This window comes from Acipenser ruthenus, chromosome 18 (assembly GCF_902713425.1).
Source record: "Acipenser ruthenus chromosome 18, fAciRut3.2 maternal haplotype, whole genome shotgun sequence".
In the NCBI taxonomy this organism is placed as follows: Eukaryota; Metazoa; Chordata; class Actinopteri; order Acipenseriformes; family Acipenseridae; genus Acipenser; species Acipenser ruthenus.
In genome coordinates this window covers 17,209,319-17,232,893 of record NC_081206.1, presented here as the reverse complement: position 1 = coordinate 17,232,893, position 23,575 = coordinate 17,209,319, and the positions used below count along the sequence as shown (strand labels likewise).

General features: G+C 39.0%; 2 protein-coding genes across 5 annotated transcripts in view; one reads left to right on the top strand and one right to left on the bottom strand.

Moving 5' to 3' along the window:
* Positions 1-205: 205 nt before the first annotated feature.
* On the bottom strand, positions 206-11,249 carry LOC117424506 (DDB1- and CUL4-associated factor 4-like). Of its 3 annotated transcripts, none has more exons than XM_058991343.1 (14): positions 11,014-11,086; positions 9,486-9,585; positions 9,133-9,221; positions 8,800-8,957; positions 7,973-8,055; positions 7,322-7,424; positions 6,534-6,677; positions 6,320-6,369; positions 5,570-5,649; positions 4,986-5,078; positions 4,573-4,670; positions 4,073-4,249; positions 1,745-1,859; positions 206-1,351 (listed from the first exon to the last, which is right to left on the bottom strand). In XM_058991343.1, the coding sequence occupies exons 1-14, from the start codon at positions 11,033-11,035 to the stop codon at positions 1,125-1,127; spliced, it is 1,539 nt and encodes a 512-aa protein (XP_058847326.1). In that variant the 5' UTR covers positions 11,036-11,086; the 3' UTR covers positions 206-1,124. The 3 variants fall into 3 exon arrangements, 2 of the variants coding, with proteins under 2 accessions (XP_058847326.1, XP_034783185.1); XM_034927294.2 differs by lacking the exon at positions 11,014-11,086 and adding an exon at positions 11,145-11,249 and having other exon boundaries at positions 207-1,351; XR_004547904.3 differs by having other exon boundaries at positions 1,216-1,351; positions 4,027-4,249; positions 11,014-11,094.
* Positions 11,250-12,166: 917 nt separating this feature from the next.
* Positions 12,167-23,575, top strand: part of LOC117973864 (zinc finger protein DPF3-like) — a 53,815-nt gene continuing 42,406 nt past the window's right edge. For both annotated transcript variants that reach the window (XM_058991342.1, XM_058991341.1), the window contains exon 1: positions 12,167-12,281. In XM_058991342.1, coding sequence (XP_058847325.1) covers positions 12,250-12,281 — 32 coding nt within the window. In that variant the 5' untranslated portion in view covers positions 12,167-12,249. The remainder of the gene's footprint in view (positions 12,282-23,575) is intronic.

Below are 23,575 nucleotides of genomic sequence, written 5' to 3'. Positions count from 1 at the left end.
GAATCAGGTCTTAGAAAGTATGATCAAGGCTTTTTTTTATTGTTATAGTTAATTTGAAGAACTGGTTGCAGCACATCTAAAACCATAGGGTGTAACTGCTTACAGGCTTTACTGCAGGTCAATAGAGGTTTTGGCTTCAATTGACATTACTGATTCAATGAATCCTTGAGTCACATTAGACACACCCCATTTACACTGTATCGGACGTATTATTGAAGCATGAATTCAGTGCTTGCACCCCACTCACAGCCTGTTACTGGAATTTACTCTTCACCATTTCCAGTAGCTCTGCATCATTTAATTGGTCATTTCACTGAGCCGCAGCTGTAGTTTTGCACATTAAAAGCACTTTTAAATCTTTCAGAAACATTAAAATTAATATGGTTTATTTATCAACTGATTTGTACATGGGGGGATGACCATACTGCATGAAACATTTTATTTTGTAAAACAATTGTATTATTTATATAAGGCCAGATAAATGCACTACATTGCAGCCTCTACCCAGTTAACATTGCTGTGAATTGTTGCTAATAAAAGTTACATTTGTCCCATCTGATCAAACTGGTTCTTGTAGAGCACCAGAGTATCTCCAAGGCAGCAGTATCACACTGGATGAATGGGAGATCAAAAGGAGGAGAACATTCTTGACATCCCTTTCAGCTGTGCTGGGTTCAGCCGGCACTGAGAAAGCATCTTTGTTCTCACAACATCGCTTGAGTATGCTGGACAGTCATCAGAACAGGGTGCTCAGAGAACAGTTTCCAGAATGGGATGTTGGATAGTGGAAACGCAGCAAATAGGGAAGTGGGCTAGCCCTGTATCTCTCTGTAAACTGCCAGAGTAAAGGGGACAGGAGGAGTACTGGAGATATCAGCAGCTCACTACAGGTATCTCAGGAAACCAGTTACTAAGGAATTGTACCAATACTTCCAGCTGCAGGTTTATCAATTAATTTAGAAGTCTTTTATTTCACCTGTAAAACTGAGACACTGCTTACTGTAAATCTGCCAGAGCAATGACCAACCCAGTGCCTTCTAGACATCGCAATAAACAAAACCCCACATCCATTTTTTTCTTTAACAATTTATTTATTATTTTTTTTAAAAACACAGTCCATTTCATTAAGCGTCTGCCCCTCGCTGCTCCTGGTAGTCCGAGTTGTATGAGAAGTAGTAGAGGTCCTGGCTCACTGCCATGAGCAGCCCTGGCAGGCCCCTGCGGCCCCCGAGCTGTGAAGAGAACACCACACTGGGCACAGAGTCCTTGCCAGCCGGGTGGGGAGACGGGATGGTCCGCAGCAGCCGGCCATCTCCAAGACTCCACAGCCTCGTGTAGCAGTCCTGACCAACTGCAGAGAGCAATCAACAACAGTAACACACACCATCCTGTCAAATTTCCATGACCTACATCCACAGTACGTAAAAATGCAAGTGTATGGACAGGACCCTCCATATTACACCAATTTTATATTCTACCAGTAACTTGTATTAAATGCTCCCTGGTTTTATTGCAATTGTGTAAGTGGCTATCTAGATAGATGCAAGCGTGATACTGATACATACTGGCGTCTCTACAATATGCATCCCCAGCTAATCATCTCTGAACCTCCAACCATTTATCCTGGATGATTTAAAAACAGGTTCCCATCATCTCCACAGACAGATCTGAGTGCACTGTTGTTCTGTAAACAGGAATATTTCCTGAAAAGTGAAGCAACACGGCCGATGTTTGGGGTCCTCACCTGCTAGAAGCAGCCCCTCTTGTTCGTTCACGTGGACGGGCAGGTAGGCATGCTCATTGTGATGCCCTTCGTACTGCTGCACTGCTTTAGCCATCCGCAGATCCCAGAGCTTTATCTGAAAAATTAGAGAGCAGGAAGAAGGACAAGTAATTCAATGGCTTCAACCTTGAGTTCCTGGAGAACACTGGTTTACTTTCAGAAAACTGAGTGGAAGTCTAAAAGAATAGCATGTCACTGAAATACATGCCTCAGCTGTAAATATAAAAAAAAATGAATGAAGATGAGAAGACAGACAGACAGACAGACTTCATATACCCTAGATTATGATAACACCATAACTAAACAACGATCTTAGCATGTTTATCAAAATTGGATAAGCACTTCTCTAAAAGTAATAATGTGGGATAGATGGAACGGCTGGAAGGAGACAGCCAGCCTACATAAAGCTCTATGTTTTGATACTATCAATAAAGTCTGCTAAACAATGCCCTTGGTAAGTTTCATCGCAACTGGATAAGCATACAAAAGCCTCCTTTGTATCCGTTGACAGTGACATGCATCTAGAGCAGGGGTACTGTACCTCCAGTCTCCAGATTAGCCAGCCTCTAAACATTCACAGACTTAATGAACTTATAGTTCAGTGCTGTCCATTCCTGAAAGTTAGACATAACACTGATGAAGGAGGCACTGCTAGAAACGCTTGTCTACTTATTAACAATCGTTAAACCAGGATATATCCTTGGCTGAAACATCTTTACTTTGTGTCTCATGCTTTTATCTTAGACAAAAACCTCCAAACGTAGTCACAAGCTTTTCTGAAACCCTTGCTAATAATCGGATCCGATTTCTGTAGAAAATTTGCATTGCTTTCACGTCCGTTTGTGGTCTTCATTTTGTTCTGCTTCAGAGGAAATTAAACCCTGCCTTTGCAAACCTTTAAGCTGCAGGGGGTTTGCTTAGAGGAAAGGTTTCCGCAGCGAGGGAATGCAAATCACAGATTGCAGTTTGCTGTGTGCCAGCAGACTATTCAACAGATACTGATACTACAGGAACTCACAGAGCCCCTTATTTATGTGTTTGGAAAAAAATGGATTCAATCAATTTAACAGTCAGTTGCTTTTAAAAGCATCAAGTGACTGCTGTAAAGTATCTGGCAGACACAAACAGTTTGACGAGGCTTTGGAAGCAAAATACACTCACTCATCTCCAGTCTTGTTAGTTTAATAAGAAGGTTCTTCTCTGTCTTGACGGCTTTGTGATCCTACTGAAGAATTGGAGCTGATCAGGAGGGAGAAGGCATTTTAACCCTTCTGGACCTTACAGCTTAACCTGACCATGTGACTGTTAAATGCACACCAGTCCCCAGTGGCCTGCGTTAAATATGTAAAATGTACTGCTACACACACACAATTATATTATATATATATAATTACACAGAACATTTTACTAGTAAAACTCAGGGAAATATAACATATCATGTCCAAATCTAAATAAGGCGTGAGCAGGAGAGCATCTTGGTAACATGAATCCGTGCGTTTCTGCACTTTTGAAACACACATCAGCGAGTAACCAGTCAGCAGGAACCTTTTTATGAAAATACATGTTCGTGAACCCAGTCAAAAAGATATGCTGGGGAGCTGTGACTTACAGCCATTCTGAGAATGTGCACACATGCATATGTGAATAGAACAGAACACAGACTAACGCTCATATTGTGCACATGCATTTGTTTCAAATTTGTGCAGTTTCAATAAAGCCAGACCTTAATGATCTAATAATCGAAGTGCCCAACGACACTGCTGTTTTCAATCTAGAACTCATACACGTATTATTGTTCTAATGACTACAGTATTTTTTTGGCTGCTTGACTGCATGTACACTTCCTTATTGGAGGAAGAAGTTTCAAAGTATAGGCTTGGCAACACACGCTTTCAATCAGAAGTCGGCAGGGCCACTCTTTAAATGAAATACTGTTTCCAGGTTGATTTCTATTTTAGGTTTGTGTACTGTACAAGAAAGTTTATTTTTGGCGATGTACCGGACTGCTTTTTTGATGTAATAAAAACAGCTTGACTCAGTCGTGCGTTAAAGAATTCCTGACAACCGGCCATTTCAATAAACAAAAGTTTCAATAAACAAAAGGGAAGTTTCTAACCCTGAAAAAATGTACCAGGAAAAACATATGTGGGTAAGGGTTATGCAACAAATGTGCGCTATTTATATCCTCTAAAAGAGCCCTGCTGCTTGTGTACAAACGTTAAGAGTATCCCCCACTTCCTTACTGTATTTTTGCCAAGTGTGTAAGGGTCCTTTCTGAAGGGGCCGTACCTTCCCCAGCATGTCGGCTGCGATGAGGTAGTTGTCGTCCTGCAGGATGCGCACCGAGGTGATGGCAGAGTCCTGGTAGAAGCGCACCCCCTTCCAGCCGTGCCCCCTCCTGGCTCTCTGCCGCAGGTCAATGCTGAAGATCTCTCCCGTGCGACAGCCGTTGTACAGCACCGGAGCCTGCAGAGGCACAGACATGCTTTTATAACGAGAGAGCAAAAACAAAGACTCCCTCACAACACCACGCCACACTGATTCAATTTACATTACAAATAGTTTTTCAGAATACAGTTAACTTAAACGCTGTTAAAGGTCTCATTGTACTAATTAACCTATGTCGACAATGAATAATCACACTATTTTTAAGGCAAATTAATTTCATGAGCGTATTAATAATGACTAATACACATCTAGTACTGGTACACTGAAGTAAGGCATTCAGCTGTTACACCCGTACAGCCCAATGTGTCCTGTTCTGTGCAGTGCCAATGCCAGTCTCTTACCCGCAGTGCAAACTGCTGTGCCAGCACGTCACTGTTGATCCCGTAGGTCTGTCTGCGGCCCGTCACAGCGTCCGTAACAATCACCAGTCTCGATAAACCTGAAAGAGTTTTTAAAAAAGTATACTTATGGCACTCATCCATCTGCACCATGAAACCTGTCTGTAAAACCTCATCTTGTTCTCGTATCAAACTGGGGCTGCCGCCAGTTCCATCTGCAATCAACAAGACAATCTGCAAATCTTCAGTAGGTCACTTTCTCATTCTAAGAGAGCTGGAGAGATTGATTCCTGCCAGCAAGTGAGCAGCACTCCTGGAAAATAACTGGACTCATTTAAAAATCGTTCCCAAAGGTAGATGGAAACACAGCATAGTTTCCAGCAGAGGGCATGTGAAAGGGTTTCATCAGTTCTCACCTGTGCTGAAGTTCTTGTCTGCCTGTGGGTTAAGGCACCAGGCACAGGACCAGGCTGTTGAAATCTTAAAGCTGCAGAGCATTCCCGGCTGATCTGAAAGACAAAACAACACACTCTGACACACTCTGACCCCTTGCTTGCTCACTATATCCATGAATTGAAAATCCTGCTTTCCAAATCAGGTAAAATACATCAATGAGTAATCTGTCCCATAAGTCTAGCGGTACCCTGAAGATTGTCAAATATCCAAAGGATCAAAGTCCATTAAAACAGGTAGGATTTATTCACTCATTTCACCCCTAAGAAAATGTATTTTTTCAAAAGGCGACTTCCAAAACATTACCATATTGACTTACCATTTTTGAAAGCAGGGTATAAATGCCCCACCCTAGTTTATATGCATTTTTTCATCTGCCTCAATATGTTTGTGCAAATAGAAAGTGGTTTCAGGTATTCCTATCAATGTGAGAGCTTCAGAAGATCTCTGTTTTAGCACAATCGAATCCGCACATTTCAAAGTAAACCAATCGCAATATGTAAAATCCATAGCAGAGCTGCTTAATGTGTCTCTGGACAGCACTTACCTGGATTGGAGTTGCTAAATAAGGAAGCTGGTAGCAGGCTGACACAGCCGGGGGTATCTGCGACGCCCACCAGACAAAGCCTACAGGGTGAGTTAGGGAAAAAAGACCTTTCACAATCTCTGGCACTAGGGGGACCTGAATTTGGATGTATTGCACTGTAGTCTAAAATGTGAAACATCCAAAAGAATGTTAACTAATGCAGGATCTAGAGAATAAACATCACCTCTAATTGATAAGGCGAAAGGCAACTGACACGAATTATCTGACACGGCTGCATAAGCAATGAATATAGCAATATTAATTTCTATGTACATCCAATTTAAGGGATTTTTATTTTGGTAATCTCAAATCAAATTAAAAAAAAGCAATACAAACAATATGTGCACATTCTGCTTTCAAATTAGGTTCCAGGTCACTTATTTCTAGTTTTGAATCCCTACTAGTAAGAACATACTATAAGAGCATAAGAAAATGTACAAATGAGAGAAGGCCAGTCGGACCATCTATGCTTGTCCGGTTCTTAGCATGTTTAATGTCGTAGATAAAAAAGGCAACAGATCTCCTGGTTCTTTGCTCGTCTATTTTTGTTTTGTAGATTTTTTTTAAAAAATACATCACAATAGATTAAAAGTGACCTACAACATAAGAGAACCTACTGTACATATCCTGAAAAACAAAAAACAAAAAATCTTCAGGACAACAGAAAGTGGGCTGTGACACTGTGATACTGTTAATAAACCAAAAGGATACAGAACGTGGGAGTCAGGGTGCGTTACTGATGCCCAGCAGATGGAATTCACCTAAAATACAGAAAAGAGTTAAACCCGTTCCTGACTGCAGAGATGGAGGGACAGAAAAACAGAAGAATGAGCGACAGATATGGAGGTGAGAGATATAAAACAGAGAGATCAAGAGAGAGGCAGAGACAGAGATAGAGACAGAGATAGAGACAGTGCAGAGCTACCTTGCGGTTGGTGAAGTAGAGGTTATCACACATCTCCACGGAGAGGGAGCCCTCACTGCAGCCCTTGAAGTTCATGATACCGTACTTGCAGCCCCCGTGCTCCACGTCATTCACAGTGAACACGCGTTCGCAGGCAGAGTCCGCCTGCAGAGAACAGAGCAGCTGCTGTCACACAGCAGCAAGCAGCACCACACTACTGCTGGGCTAAAGAACATTCTGAGAAACTGGCCTCAAAGATCGGATTGACCCGAAACTTACTGAATTTGTACGTAACAGCACAATTATGATAATTGTATATGTTCATGAAAAGAAAGATTACAAATCCCTTTATAAATCCCTTTATAAAACAAAAGAGAACAAAGACAGAGCTGATCATATTTATTACATTAACTGTGATATACAAACACTAACTAAACTTGTTTTAATAAAACTAATTATTTTTCTGTAAAAATATCTAATCTCATAGTTTCCAAAGATTTTGTTAAAATTTGTTTTGTGAAAAAATAAGTCTGGCAGTGAAAGATGTATTTATATATTTATTTATTTATAGAAATAACAAAAGATTTCACACAACAGATTTAAAATCTTTATAAACCACTTGAAATTAACAGTAATAAAATGGTTGGTCTTTCTTTGTTTTACATTAAAAGAATATGTGTAGCATTAGTTTATATGGGAGGAATTTGATTAAAAGATGGTTTTACATTGCAAGTGCATTACTGTACAGTGGGTGGTGACCCGGTCACAGAAGGGGCTTTGTAAATTGCTGCTGTTGCTTATGAACTCACCACGATGAGTTTGAAGTTGTCTGTGTTGGGGCTGCTGGAGTCTGAACTCTGCACCTCCAGCTTGTGCCGTCTCATGCTGCTCACCTTCAGTTCATGGATCAGCCTGAAAGCAGAGGTTTAAGGCAAGGAGACCACTCTTAGAGACAATCAGGTCTTAATACTGCAGTCGCCCTCTTACTCTATGTTAATTAGTGCTGGAACAACTATTTGAAAATTCAAAAGAAACATTGCTTGAAATATATTCAGTGGAAGAAATGATCATGTTTGTATTTGTATCGTATAACAGAATTTATAAATAAAGCATAAATAAAGTCTGAAACAAATAACACACATTCTACTGTATTACGGCATGTTTTTTTTTTTGTTTGTTTTTTCCCAGCTAATTGAAAACATGATAAGCCCATGTTGATCCTGGCACTATTTTTTATCCTGCTGGCATTTGCCCCCTAGCCTGGGTGACAAGCCCATTGTTAACAATACAATCACACACTGCTAAAGAATTCTCATCAAATTCTAGTACTTCAGCGCCACACGTAGAAACATGCTTTTAAATGTCTGCTAACCAAGAAGTATTCTTTACACCTTGAAACTAACAAGAGTTCTAATAATTACAGACATATACTGGTACATGTAAATATCCCCGTTTTTTACCTGCAGTACGAGGTCTCTGGTACTAAACCCAAGTGTCTCTTCTGTAAAAGTATTGTGGAGTTCAAACCAGCCCGGGAGCTTTTCTGCAGGGCAGCAAGAAAGAAAAAATAAAATAAAACAGTGTTAGTGACTTCATCTATAACTATAAAACACTCAGAGGTATTGTAATTGTAATGCTAAAATAAACTTATGACAAACAATGACAAAGGATGACTTATGTCTGTAACTTACATGCTGTATCCCCCACAGAGTACACATAAAACCTTACATGGTTAAGTATCGTGAAGAAGGAGGTCATGGCATACCCATGCACAGCTTCATGAAAAGCAGACAAATGGTTTCCAAGACACAGCCTCACCAGCTCAGCTAGTCAGGTTAACTGTAGGTGTAGTGAAAAGTTGGGCTACGTAGCTATACCAAGCTTTGATGTCACCATATTTTGATAATGTCACTGCATTTGACTCACAGCTGCATGGCACAGTTACATAGGGCATGATGCCCCTGTAGCATGATGTCATGTCATTCCCCTCATAGCAACCTCGGTGTCTCCACTATATATCCTCCTTGCTATGTATTGTTCTCTTGGAAATCAAATGTAGTGCATAATTAATTAGTGAAAAAACAAAACTGAACGTGACAAAACAGAATATTAATAAAGTTATAAAAGTGAGTAAATGTGCTCAAAATAACCCCTACAAATGTGTATATGTAACTTTGTCAGATCAAATGACCTGCATTTTAGTAGGTCATCTACAAGGCTTCATCATGTGTTGTGAACCATCAGGCTGGTAAATACTGCTGTAGTGAAATGCCCCCTCTCCCCTCACCTTCCTGGGCTTCTCATCCTCCTCCAGTAGCCGCATCCTGCGCCCCTCCTGCTCCTTCTGCTGGATCCCCTCCCTGGTCAGAGGGTTGCAGTTGTTGTGTCCTGGGAGAAGGCGGAAATAGCGATTCTTCTCAGGGTCAAAGTAAAACCCAGGGAGCTCTGGAGGATTACAGAAAACTCAAAGATTAGGAAACAATGCGCTTGATTGTTTAAGAGAAATCTTGGAAACAGCTTTAACAGGAGGCTGTTGCAATGCGTAGCAGTGGTCCTGTCAAAATAAATGTACACTGTGTAGGGGAGAAGAAGAAACAAAAAAGAAAAACAACCACCTTACCTGGTGCCGGTGAGCTCTGGGACAGGCTCGGGGAGGCTGTTTCAGGAGAGGGTTCATTCTGGGACGTCCCAGGACCACCGCGCTCAAATCTTAAGAGAGTCAACAACAAAATGGATGAGATGAAGTACCCTAAAAAGTTCACGATTTGCATGCATAATAGCCATGCAAACATGTTAACAGTGCTGATAACTGGCTTGTGACAGAATTGTTTCAGAGAGGTATAACTAGCGTACAAAAATTGGGACGACACAAAATGTTTAAATGACAAAACTTTTTTTTTTTTTTTTCTGGACGTTTCAGACAAAAGCCCTTCAGCTGTGTGTACACACACACTGTAGCTGTATTCCTCAGACCTGTGGCTGGAGCGTTCCCTTTGCCTGCCTGGATTGTGATGTCGTCTTTGATCAGCTCTTCCCCAGTCTCCACGACCCTGCCAGTTGCCTCTCTTCATTCCTGCACAAACAAGATTAACATACCAGGGGGCTTTAGAGGCTCATGCATCTTAATTGCAAATTGGCCACCTCCTGGAATTAGACTCATAGAATAGTTTACCAGGTATTAATAGATAAAACACACAAAACACTAAAAAAATAATTAGTTTCTGCCATGGAGAAGATGGTGTGTGAGCAAAGGAGTATCCTCCTTTGGCCCAATAGTCTCCTCTCGTTTCCAGATCTATCAATCAAACTATTTTTTTACAGCGCCTTTCATGGCAAGCCACCCCAAAGCATTTCACAATCAAATAAGTAAAAATGCCTATGAAACAAGACCAAATAATAAAATAACACATTCTAAAATGATGTTCTGATTATTTCATGAAACTTAGCTGGTGCATCATCATCTTTCCAATAGTGTCCAGGGGCAACATTAAGAACTGATCCATAGTAGTGCACATGAATGACAAACAACCATAGCTGGTATTGATAAAAACAAGTCTAAAAGTCTAAATGACAACACACTACCAGAGCACAGCCTAAACACATCCATGGTATTTACAAGCAGCAGAGAGACACCAGACAACAACAGTTGACAAAATGACTGGAATCCACCATATGTAGTCAATACACTTTAAAATGAGCCTTTAAAGTTGCCAACGTTGGCACACGGTTGTAGTACCAGTTTGACATGTTACTATACAGTAAGACGGTTAGACAGACGCACAACATTTGAGTTCATATTACAGTATAATTATAAATAAGTACAATAGTGGCCACAACCCACAAGTAATTTGAAACGTGTTTATCAATCTCCACCACGTGTATTTACTGATGGGGAAAAAAGACACTTATTTACAAAAAAAGTCAAATGTTTGGAGTTCGTTTGTCCTCGAAAGTGTGAATATTGTCAATTTGATGGTTACAAAAACACAGAGAAACTCGCTGGTTTATCGTAACAGAGGGCTACACACGGTATGTATGGTATGTATACCTCAGCTTGATTCTGAGTACGATACAGCATTAACTAGTATTTATGAAAACAGAATGCCAAATCTGTTTTCTAGTGTAGGTGCATAAATTCGCGGCAGGAGACTGGCACAGCGTTTTGTGACCAGCAGCCACGGTTTGAGGCGGAGAAGTGATCAAAACGACGGTCGTATAATAAAATTGTTAAAAACACCAAACACAAAACGTAAATCACAAACAAGTCAAATTACATACATCTCTCACAAAACTACCGTACTTTTTTACTGCAACACATAAGTAAGACGTGTGATATATTAATAAACATACATAAACGCTAAAAGAAATGTTAACCAGACATATATTTGCTTAACACTATATTATTGATATTTTGTAAGTAGTACTACACGGGATGAACAGAGCTTCCCTCCGTGTTTATTACATTATAAATACAGCCGTTTAAATTAATTAATTAACTCACTAAACGGACACCCCATAAACATTTAACTTTAACGTGTACAACAATGAAAAACAAGCATGAGCAGTGTTTCGATAAATATAATAAAACAAATAAATACTCGAAACACATTAACAGCTGTTTTCCTGTATTACCTGCTACAACGCTGCATCCACGTGACTATTAGTCCAGCCTTTGATCCCTCATTGGTCCAACCTCAGGGCTCTCTGGCATATTCTGGCTCTGTGATTGGTTCCAACTGGTAGCAATTACAGCAGCGACGGACTGGTAAAGTTGCTACTGTCAGGGCATATTAGATTTTTTAAAGGAACAGTAGCCTGATTTATTAAAGGTTAATGTACCTCATGTCAATGGGCACCAATCTCAATATCTATTAGCAGTCACTGTAAACTTGTATTATTGTTTTAACAAAGGACATTTGGAAATCCGGAGAGGGTTTTTATGAAAACAGCACCTCATGTGGACAACCTATTTATTGCATGTGCGAAATGCATTCAAGTGTGTGACATATGCGTGACATATATTTCTGATATTGATAATAATAAGCTAATGTGACATTTTCTTACACGCTTTGTATTAGACATATACGCTGCACTCTGTATCGAAATGATTGATTGAAGAACCTCGAGTTTAGTAGTCACGGGTTCTACCACTTTCATATGACAAAGCAACAAACGCCCTTGTTCCTGACCAGAGGGTGTTGTAAATTGCAGAGTCTATTGCTGATGAGCAAACATACTTTATTCACAGACTGTAAACAAGAGGGATGCACCAGCATTTATTTTTTGTTAGTTTGTTTAAGTTTTCACATTAAAACACATGTTGGAAACAACTAGAGTATTTCAACCAGAACAAAAATCTACGAAACCTATTTTTTTTAAATATGTAAACAAGTAGATCTTTGTAATTCGAATTGGGAGGAAAGGTTAAAAAAACAAAGAACAAAAACAGACTGGTATTTTGTTATCTTGTCTGTGATCTTTATGGCAGTGAAAAGACAGCAGCGAGCAGTAAAAATTAGCACCTTGTCACTTTAAGAGCCGTACATTCAGTCTGCTTTATAAAAGCAGCATCCCCTTGAAATGGGTTTGACAGCTTTGCCTACAGGCCCCGCCCTATCTTGATATACCTAACCCCAATTGGCTAGTGGGCCGGGTTTTCCGTTGCTGGTTGGCTGGCCCCCTCGATGGGCTTCTTCAGAACTCCGAGACACACAATATTGGGTTACAGTGTAGCAAAATGGCGACTGTCATTCACAATCCCCTCAAAGCGTAAGTAATTCTTACAAATTAATACAATAATTATTTTGAGAACTTTTCTGTTTACGTGTATGTACAATCTTTAAAAAACAAAAGTAAATTTTATTTTAGCAATCAAAACAGCAGTCGAGCGATAGCATTTTATGTGAACGTCTGAATGCATTTTTGTGTGCATCTGGACAAATATATATTTTTTAAAAAATATATTTTTAAAATACTTTTTAACACTAGGTGCGCTAACAATGAACAGCGTGCTCAGATGTTACGCATGAAGTTTGCATACTTTTACAGAACTTCATTAGGTTTTTGTAATCTAATATAAATATTTAAATGTGATATATAAAAAAAGCGATACAGTTATCTGCTATATAACTTAAACAATTCTGGTTGTTCTTTGCTGGTTTGTTTTTTTACAAATAACGTCATGCATTGTACATCCATTAAGTTAATACACACACTGTGATTGCTTTTAAATCTGTTTTATCTGGTGTTGTTTTCTAAAGTATAATTATGAATCCTTTGCATTAAAATACCGATTCACTTTTATGATACGGAATTTGGGCAGTTCTTTAGTGCGCTAAATTATCGCGTTTATTTCAAATCAATAATGCCGTTTAAACGCCAGCCTTCTTAACCCACTGTTTCATATTGCAGGTCGGAGTTATAATGTATCTTTATCCGATCCGTGGATCAGTGCGGCGTTCATTTCTAAAAGGTTTACAGTGAATAAAAGTTGAAACGGCACCAGGTCGGGGATATTACGAGTAGGGGCACTTGTAAAGAAAGATCAAATGTTAACAAAACTGGTACTTTTGCACAACAGTACATATCGATATATATTCAGTATATTAGCAGTTTAACTATCTCTACATACAAAGAGAGGGAGGGGGGTAGTCAGCGAGGGGGACTGTTCTCTCTGTGTGTGTGTGGGAGGGGGGAGGTGGGATATGTGAGTATGAGATATAGTACTGCTTTAAATATGTGTGCATGAATTATGCATGCTGTGTGCTTAATATTGAACAGCCCTTCACATGAAGAGCATTATAAAGCTACTTAAATTAATATTAAACAAGGCACGAGTAGATCAGTTTCCATCCCCTGGAGTTTACTGTGTGGTGACTGTGTGGTCCAGTGGTTAAAGAAAAGGGCTTATAACCAGGAGGTCCCCGGTTCAAATCCCACCTCAGCCACTGACTCATTGTGTGACCCTGAGCAGGTCACTTGATCTCCTTGTGCTCCGTCTTTTGGATGAGACATAGTTGTAAACGACTCTGCAGCTGATGCATAGTTCACACACCCTAGTCTCTGTAAGTCGCCTTGTATAAAGGCATCTGCTAAATAAAAACAATAATAATAATAATATTGTAATTTATTTATACTATTTTACTTTTTGTATTTTTCTGTACATTGCAATGAAAGGATTGCCTGAGGTTCTTGACAACCCTTTATTTAATTGTGACAAAACTTGGTTAAGACAATCTTTAGCACATGTTATTGAGAGTATCAGCTTCCAGGGGTCTATATTGAGTACAGTACATTTTCGGAACATTTGCACATTGTAATGGATCTCCTCCTAGCCACAATACTACTGACATCAGCATAAGGCATGTACTTGCCTCTCCACTACAGCTGAATGGTAAGACTTTTGCCTTTGAACTTGAGATTCCGTCCAGCCCTTCCTTTTCCATTCATTTCAATAGGCTGAGATGCCAGTTGTTTTCAGTGGCGCCCCAGATTGGACTAAGAGGAGATCCATTGCATTACTACAGATTTTGGAACATTTGAAATGTTCTGGTTTATTTATTAAACTGATATACTGTACCAGCCTCTTTATTCATCAATCGCTTTATTTGTTGTTGCTTGAATAGCTTATTGCATTCTGTATTCAATGTCAAATGTGGAGCACCTCTTTAGTAATGTAGAGGTTAATTACACGATTTTCTGAAGGTTAGTTTTGCTCATTGCGTGAGTTGTTTCCCTGACTGTGCTAGGGTTTGCCTCAGTCAGTAAAGCTGCATTTCCATCAGCCACTGGCATTGCCTTGAAAGCAATGTGAAATGGACTTGTTCATTTCCATCAGAGTCAGATTAAGATCAACTAGGACTCTGTCAGCCCCAGTTAGGATTGTGGGCTGGCAGAACTCAATCTCTCCAACTCGCACTGATGGTGGAAGTTACCCAATAAGTGTCCAATATGAAGGGCTCAAGAGGTGGGAGTAAATCTCTGACTGCAGAACAAAACATGTAGGCTTAACATGAAGGCTGTGACTATTATACTGTCAGGGAAATGTTGGGGATTGGTGAAATAATTTGTAAATAGCAATCACACAAGTCTTTCAGCTGTTTTTGATGTCCAAACGATTTTCGGTGAAACCAAAATGAAAGATTAAAACCAAAAAAACGAACGGCTGAATGGGACTTACCATTATTACGCTGTGATAAATAAGCTCAGTACAGTTTTACTGCATCATGAATACCAATGTATTCTATAGTTAGACAATGTAGCAAGAATAAAATAATGTATAAATAGACATTCAACTTAATTTAACCCCATTGTCACCGCGGTCAGTTGTAAGTGGCAAATCACATTGGAGTAGAACTGCAGCTCATGTGATATATATATATACAGTACTGTGCAAAAGTTTTGGGCAGGTGTGAAAAAATGCTGTAAAGTAAGAATGCTTTCGGATGGAAGCGGCTGCTGTGCTAGTTTGAAAATTGGACTGAGATGAGACTGAGTTGCAGATGGAAATATGTCTGGAGTGTATGTGGTACAGTTTAGTTTACTGTACCAAGCCCTAATAGAACCATATGCCTAATGTGAGGAATTGTCAGGACCACAGGGTGTCAGCTACAGCACTGTAGTTGTTCAGTTTTAAAGACCTCAAAGGCTTTTGATTTGGAAAGGTATATTTCATCTCCCCATTGTATGACATGCACATTGTTACCTCAATTGTTGATTCACAATTCAGGTCCGCAGAGGCTTCTAAGAGCCAAGGTTTTGTTTCAACCAAATCCAAAAACATTTTTGAAAGAAATGTATTGAAATTTGATGCACACAGAATAATCTCATCAGACAAACTATAGAGAATAAGTCAAAATATTTAGGTTGTGGTTGAAACTAAAACCAAACTAACTGGTATCCCAAAGGATTAGATGTGAGAATTGTTTTCCCTCACAAACCTAAAACCGAATCTCGCATATAAAAAGCACTGTAATTGGTGTTTTACAAAGAAAGGTCTCAGCTGTCAGCCAAGTGCAGCATTTTATCCATGATCAAACGCTTCAGAAGGGACATCCTCATCACAAAATAGGCAAAGTAACTGTCAGAACTGCTTGAGGGGTGGAGACAAATAGAGGAATGACACAAATAGAACTTTCCTTTTGTATTGCATTGCTGAGGAGAAAGATGCATTAATTCTGCCTGTAAATACGAGGGTCAAGGGGAGTGGATCTTTATGCTTCAATTGCTGTACCCGAATTGTTCTGATTTATTATCATTTTTTTCTTCTACAGATCTTTGAATGTTTGTCCAAGTGTGGTACGGCATGCTTTATTTCAGTGCATTCATGTTTTATTAGTTTGTATTGGAAGACAGTGGCGTACAGATTGAATGAATGTGGTGTTCTTTCTGTTATTGTCCCCTGCTGGGGGTGCATATCCCTGGTGATATAGCTGATGCACCCATATATCAGTCTGTCTGTCCATCTTGCATAAAGGGACACTTGTGAAGTTGTGGATTGTCAAAATATACATAGAGGCATCAGTCTATCCTACAGTATATATAGAACTGCTTATCCAATTGTGATAAAACTGCTTGCATTTTCTATACAGCCTTGAGAATATCAGCCATGTCTGTGGATGTCACACTTACATTTTAGTTTACACAGTAGTAGGGGTGTACATTTTTTTGAAAAAAAATACACACAAAAGAGTAGAATATAAGTTGTAGGATTTTGGTTTTATTTAACAGTGAACACAATCAATCAATCCGTGATTAACAGGGGCGGATCTAGCGTTGTAGCTTGACTGGTTCACTAAATTCTTCAAGGTGCACAAAAGGTTCCCTGTGACCCCACCTCACCTCAACAAATTTATAACATACGTTAAAGGGTAAGCTTCACCCTATATACAAACTTTTGCGTGTTGCAAGAACTCAATATAACATTTTCACTGACAATATTTTTTTAATTTTTTATTTAAATGACTTGTGGTGATCAATATAGAATGACAATGCCTGAAATTGATCAATAATTCCGGAAATTGCCGAGCACGCTCCGAATGCTTACAACGTTTCAGTGACGTCAATTTGAGTACGCGACAGACAAGGAAATGGAGTCCAATACAGAAACTGATAGCAATACCAGCGACAGGTATTCAGATTACACGAAGATTCCCAAATGTCTGAAGATGGGAGAAATGGTAATGGAGCAGTACCTTACCGGTTTAAACCGGTAGCAAGGCCAAATGTTTACATCGATAATGTGCCAGTGAGAAATCAACCATCACCAGACTTGGTAATAATGATTGGTAAGCAACGGCACAATTTCAAGTTGTGGTATCACGTCAGACGGAAGCTGTTATTTTAAGATATGTTAATTGCAGGATGAGATGTTATGATTTTTTTTTTGTATTTATTTTTAATTACCGCATTTTTAAGTACCAATGATAAAGCGCCTTCTAACAATCTGAATTAGATCGCGTCTCTGCCCATTTCACACATTTGTATGTTTACCATACGTAGCTAAACAAGTGACAAAATAGAATATTTAATCTTGTTTTTTATATCCACAACCCCTCCAGCTTCAGCCCTGATCATGAAATAAATTATCCTAAATGTGCAGATCCGTGATCTACTCATATTAAGACGGTTTATCATTATCATTTTAAAGGAGAGATTAGAAAACAATGAGAATGAAGGACAGTGGCTCCGGGTCAGCTATGGCACAGACCCCTAGTTTTTGTTTGAGATATTCAAATTGTATATTTCATGTATTTAATTACCTTACCCGGAAATACGTTTGATTTATTTGCAGAACCCCATTGAAAATTGAATGCAACTTTTAAAACTGTCGGGCGAGAAATGCTCTCTTGTTGAGAGATCTTTCAGAAATGCATGGATGCTATGTCCAGTATTATAAGAGTTCCCACAGAACTGAATAACAAACCGAAAATGCTTTTGTACAGTACAGAGCAAAATACCTTCACCGTTTGATAAACAAGCCGGATCTAATGCACGCATCTGCAGTACACAGCTTGTTTGTTCTCAAACTGATGTCACTGGCAGCAGTTGCCAGATCACGTTGTTTTTTGGTTGGGCTGCTCAGGAGAGACTTCAAATCCATTTTTATCAGAAGTTAAACAAAAAAATATAAACAATGTATGCATTTTTAGAAAAGTATTATAACATACTTTATTTATATGTTGTCAACAAAAAAATGTATTTTACATGCTACTTACACTAAGGAAATGTTCCTTTCAATGCAGTTTGGAACACATTTATTTGCTAGTAAATTTAAGGAACATACTAAGAGTACAACTATAATAAGAAATTACTGGAGTTATTGAAATATAAAAATAACTTCTGCCTGTTTTTTTTTTTTCCCTACTCTTTCTCTAAGTTGAATTCAACTCCTGATGTACAGGTGTTTTAGTTTGTTGAATCACAGAATCACTGCCAACTATTACTGCTGCTTTGTGGAATTCAGATTTTTCTTGATGTTCTTTCAGTTTTGTAACTGCTGAACTCCAGGATTTTGAAGGATGTGTACAACCTGTCAAGTTTCTCTGCATTTCTTACTGTTTCTCTACCAAAACACATGCAATATTTACAGTAGGCGCCATGAAATTGTGCAAAGACAAAATATGTTTTTTTCTTTTTTCTATTTATATTATATACTTTTTTTAAACAGTGTACAACATTTTATGGCTATTTTTCCTCATCTAACATCTTGTCCCATGATCGTAACTGGAACCCTGCTGCAGCAGGTGATCCTGGTTTCATACCCTGATGGGTTTTTTTTTTGGGGGGACGGGGACGGACAACATTCTTTCCCTGCACTACTCTCACTGAAAACGATAGGTTGCGGATGCAACCCCGGTTCCCTGAAAGAGAAAATAACCATCAAGGTATGGGACATTGCCGGCCAATCCCTACTGCCTGACGGCAATGTCCCATACCTTGATGGTTATTTTCGACTTGAAAGAGAACTAAATACATAAATGAATTCATACATAAACACATTGCCATGAGATTTACAGTCTGTATTTTATTTTAAAATGAAAATAAAATACTGTACAGATTACCTCATATATAAGCATTGCATTTCTATCATTATAAACAGATTTGACAATCTTCATGTTTCAATAGTTTCACAAATTGATGGATTATGCATGTCCAACAAATAACTAATGTAGCTTCTATTCAAATCTAGTTTAAAAAAATGTATATAGTATAAATCTTAAATATGTAAATATGGCAACCTAGGTTAGCAACACTAAAATCGAAAGAAAATAAATCATTGCTAGGGAAAGTTTGTCTTGAAATGCTTCTAAACAGTAAACTTCACGTTTTTTTTTAATTTTTTTTTTTTTAACATCCCAACAAGTCTGCGCTTGACCACAAAATAGATTTATAATGTTCTAAATTACACAACACATTTTTTTGTAACCAACTAATACCTTAGCGACTAGGGTGTTTTTTTTTGTTTTGTTTTCTTTCAAACTTTACTAGATTGCTGCATTTAAATGCCAGGTTCATGTATTAAGAAAGCAGTATCACTTATTTGCTAATTTACAAAAAACATGAATAGTACCTTACATTTAAAAGATTAGCCTGTGCATTACCTGAGGCTCTCTTGGCAGCTATTTCTGGGTTTCTTGGTAACCAATAGAAGATCAGCTTTTTTCCACAGCTAGCCAATGAGAAGTGATAGGGTGGGGATGTAAACACTTTTTAAAATGGTTGTGTGTAGGTGCTAGATTTCTGCAATTCAGTTTATAGAAACTTGTGTGGGTCTCTATAAATATACCCAGAGTGTTTATCTAGCAACAGCACGAAAATATGAAAAATAAATAAATAAACACTATCCAACGGGCAAAGTATAATGGCAAAACTTGTTGTCCTGGGCGTCAGGCGATATGAATTGCACACCTCTGCAGTAGATTTATGTCTACTTGTCTGTTGCCAAATAGCTCACATTTTTGTATACTGTCATGGACAGGAGGCACATTCCTGAAGTATTTTAGTTGTGTTTATAGCACACTGGGGGGGGGGGCATTCCAGTCACATGGTAATAACAGTTTCTGAGCTCAGTGCAATGTCTTTTAACCCATGTGATGATTTGAAGCAATGAGCGCTTGCAGACCTTCATCTAGAGCTGCAGAACTCTGATCGGTTCATTGAGGTCTCTCTGCGTGCTGTATCCTTCTTAAAGCTGAAGTTTTACATCAATATATACACCATATCATTCATTTTCTGTATGTTTGCAACCATTCCATTGCTCTTGAAGTCCAGTTTGATACATTCCCACATGGCAGTTTCTTCTCTTGGAGGACAAGCATCCTTCCCCGTGCTTGTGAGAAGTAGCCAGGCTCCTGCTGCGACTTGCAGCAGCCGGGTGTTATAAATGACATCTTCTAACTCTGTTATAGTCCTGAAAGCAAAGGGGAAGTTGGGAATTGTCTGTTTTGTCTGATGTTTTTGTTGTAGATAACAAGATGTATCACCCATAGCTATTAAACACCCAGTTTGAATTCCGAAAGAAACTTCATAAATTCATTGGCAGACATTTTGGCTAGAAGTCTTACGGGATTCAAAATGATAAATAAGGTTTTCTTGCCTCTTATTAGCACTAGAAACCTTATCACTGCCATCTTTTTTTATTGTGCTGAAGATCTGTTGGCTCTTTGCTTGTTTTTGATACTTTGCAGTAATAAATGAAAAAGTTGCTGCTGCTTCCCTCACCTAAACCCTTTATGTGTTGTAGTTCAAACTCACTGCAATGATATGTGACCTACAGCAAAGGCACCACGATGCAGCAGCGCATCTGTACCGTTACACTTGAAATCCTGAATTAACTTAAATACAAAGAAAGAACCAGATGATTCTTAGCTGATTTTATAATTGTATGAGATCTTTAGTTACAGACTGAATAATAGAGGGAGTTGACAACAGGGGCACTCTGAGAAAAGATGGTTTCATGAAACACCCCCCCCCCACACTGAGATACTGCAGCATTGCTGGAGCTCAGGCCGGTAGCACAGTGGGACTGCGCTGAATATTGGACTCCTCACCCGTGAACTGTCGGTTTTATTTAATGTTCGCCTCAGAGATCACTAGCTTACTAATACTGGGTTATTAGCAGTCAAATTCTGGGAAAGTGTTTCCTGCATTTGTGGTTGATGATAAATAAACCACATGTGAAGTGGAAAATGGTGCCAGGGCAGGTGTAGTGTGCATGCAGAGTTATTCATGCACAACATGGTGAAACTGTGTCTGCAACAATGCCCATTTCAATTAACTATTTGTTCTTCTGGTGGGTGAACAAAACACATTTTAATTAGTATAATTTTCAAGGTTATTTCAAGAGGTTTCCAGGGGCACAGGGCAAATGAATAATGTAAGTCATTGAAGAAAGGGGTCCACTTGGGCTAGAGTGACTTGCATACTTACTTTACGCACAAGCACCAATGGAAGAGCCCATCTTGTGAGGACAGCTTATAGCAAAGAAAATGGTGGATCACCTTATTCATTTTTACTACATTAACTGCAAGTGAAGAGAAAAATGGATTCTGTAGTTCCAAATCCAAAATGGTAACATTCCGTTTTCTCTTTTGAAATGTAATCAATACAGTGACACTGCCCCAGCGCTGGATCTAAATGTGGGTAATTTGCAAATCTTTTAAATAGTAGTAAAACCTAAATAAAATCGAATTTAACTGAAAATCTATTTCATTTTTTAAAGAAGGCGCACAGAAAAAACGGAACCGGCTTGATATGTTAAGTCATTGGATACCTAAATTATTCCTGTTGGAAAGTAGTATTTTTCTCATAGATTATAATCTAGTACAGAAACACATTGAAACCATGCAAGTGCTGCCCCTTTAAGTGAAAGAGAAATGCAGATTAGCTGTGTCCCAGGATCTGCGGCCCATCTGCCCAGAGACTCTGTGAATTGATAGAGGTGCTGGGCATTAGCTTGGCTCCCATCTGCTCTGTGTCTGGGAGTGTGTGTATGTGCGTAACTCCCCCCTTTTTTATTAGCAAAGACCTTTTTTTTTTTTTTAAATCACCCACATTTAACTGAAAATGTCTTAAGCTATATGAAGCGTTGGACATGAATGCATGAGGGTTGCCCACTGTAGAATTTATAATTTTTATATAGGCGTTTGCTACGCTTAAACAAAAAAAAACATAAAACATAATACTTCCCTTAACAACCAAACATTAAGTTACATTTTTACTGTCTTCTGCCGTAGCAATAGAACCCTTGCTGTGATCAGGGCTTTAAGATTAAACATGCACACAATTCAATTTACTTTTACAACTACACATTAGGCTGTTCATTAAACATGTAGGCTCAACTCAAGAAATGTCAGCAACTCAATTAATTAAGCAGCTTATTCATTTTCTGCTGTAACTTGAACAGTTTAATGTCATACGCTCTGTGTTGCTTACTAAATGGGGTGTTTGAGCAATGTAGAATTTATTCACATGGTTTGTGAATGCTAATTCACTTTCTGTGTGAATTCAGTTGGTTCCTTCCTTCATTGTGCTTCTTTGAATCTGGCACAGTCAGTGAGTCTCTAAGTGTAAACAGTACAGTTGAGTTTGTTGTCATAGCCACCTTACCAATGTTGATTGAAATCCAGTGTTGCTTTAGTTTTTAGTGGTATTAATACAGGGATCAATAAAAATCACTGTAGTTAAAGGGTCTAGCGATGTTTAAATAAACCAATCACTGCTTCTACATTGTTTGTTGTGCTTCATAGTGGTTGCTATTCCTTTTGCACCAGGCTTGATCATTAGAAGTTCTGTAACGTGTGAGAAACTAAAGTGTTGTGCTTTGCAGAAAACAAGGTTGATCTGGTGCATTTTTGGTTTAATTAATTACACAGTTTTCTGTTCTCGTGAGCGCTGGGAGACAGATCTCATCAAGCGGTCAAGTGCAAGCAGCTGGGCTGTAACAGCAAAGCAAGTTGATACTGGAAACAAAATGGCTGTGCTGCTGTGACTCCTTCAGCATGGCTTGTTTCAAATTCTAGGGGAGAAATCACAAAAAAAGCACACTGTTTTTCAAATTTTAATCAATAACCTAGAATTTAAATGGTCAGGTGTCAGATTGTTAAGCATTCTCCATGCCTCCTAAAAACCATTCATAGACCATGCTTTACCATACTTGCTTATATTGCTGTTTTTTTTTTTCTACTGATGGTTAATCAAAGTATATAGGGCACATGAGTGCTGTTCAGATCCCCTGCTTTCCCCTTCCCCCTGCTATTTGTGTGTGAGCTGAGAGTGCTTGTCAGAATTGCCTGTCTGAATGGGGTGCTTCTGGTTAAACTGAGCTCTAAGCACTGAGGCTGCCTGGGGCTGGCTGTGCTGCTGTAGGACTTGTGTGCGTGTTCACTTGAATTAGAGGTGATCTTCCATATTAGCGGCTCCAGTTTGCATAGAGACTGGATTTGAATGAATGGGACTCTGTGCTGTTTGAGATAAAAGGAATGTGGCTTTCTTTGTGTTCTCTCTCGTGAAACCTTGCTCTGTCACAAAGAAAACTGAACTGAAGAGACCAGAGGTGCAATGGAAAATATGACAGTCACCAAGTTATCTTTTGAACTACAGAATTATGTTAGTATTCAAGATGGAAATAAGTATGGCTGGCTATTGCTGTATAATCGGTGTATCTGTATAGCTGTCCCCGCCTCTTACAGAGTCTTCTTGTGTGCAGTTTGGTGTTCACAGGAAGACCCTTGACCAATGCAACCATTGGAGCTTGATATTGCCAAATCTCAGAAGCAAAGCAAGGCTGGGCCTGATCAGTAGTACTTTGATCGGCTCCCTCCATAGAAAGCACTGAACTTGGTAAAATCATTTCTATGTTGAAATAGCTGACGATGATCTATTCTGGGGTACCAAGATATTTAGTAAGCAAACGTTCTGGGTGGGGCAGAATTGGCAACAAATGACCCACCCTTATGCTCCTCAAACCCACTGTGGTGCTATTCTATGAGCCCTAAAGCGAGCACTTTGCAAATCTCAGGGAGCTAAACAACAATCTGTTTCAAATCTAAAGGCTGATGTTT

Coding starts and splice junctions, on each gene's coding strand:
- LOC117424506 (XM_058991343.1), bottom strand. CDS start 11,035: ATGTTTATGGGGTGTCCGTTTA. Junction 6,370..6,533: donor TCTACTTCACCAACCGCAAG/GTAGCTCTGCAC, acceptor TCTGTATTTTAG/GTGAATTCCATCTGCTGGGC. Junction 1,352..1,744: donor AGAGGGGCTGCTTCTAGCAG/GTGAGGACCCCA, acceptor TGCTCTCTGCAG/TTGGTCAGGACTGCTACACG.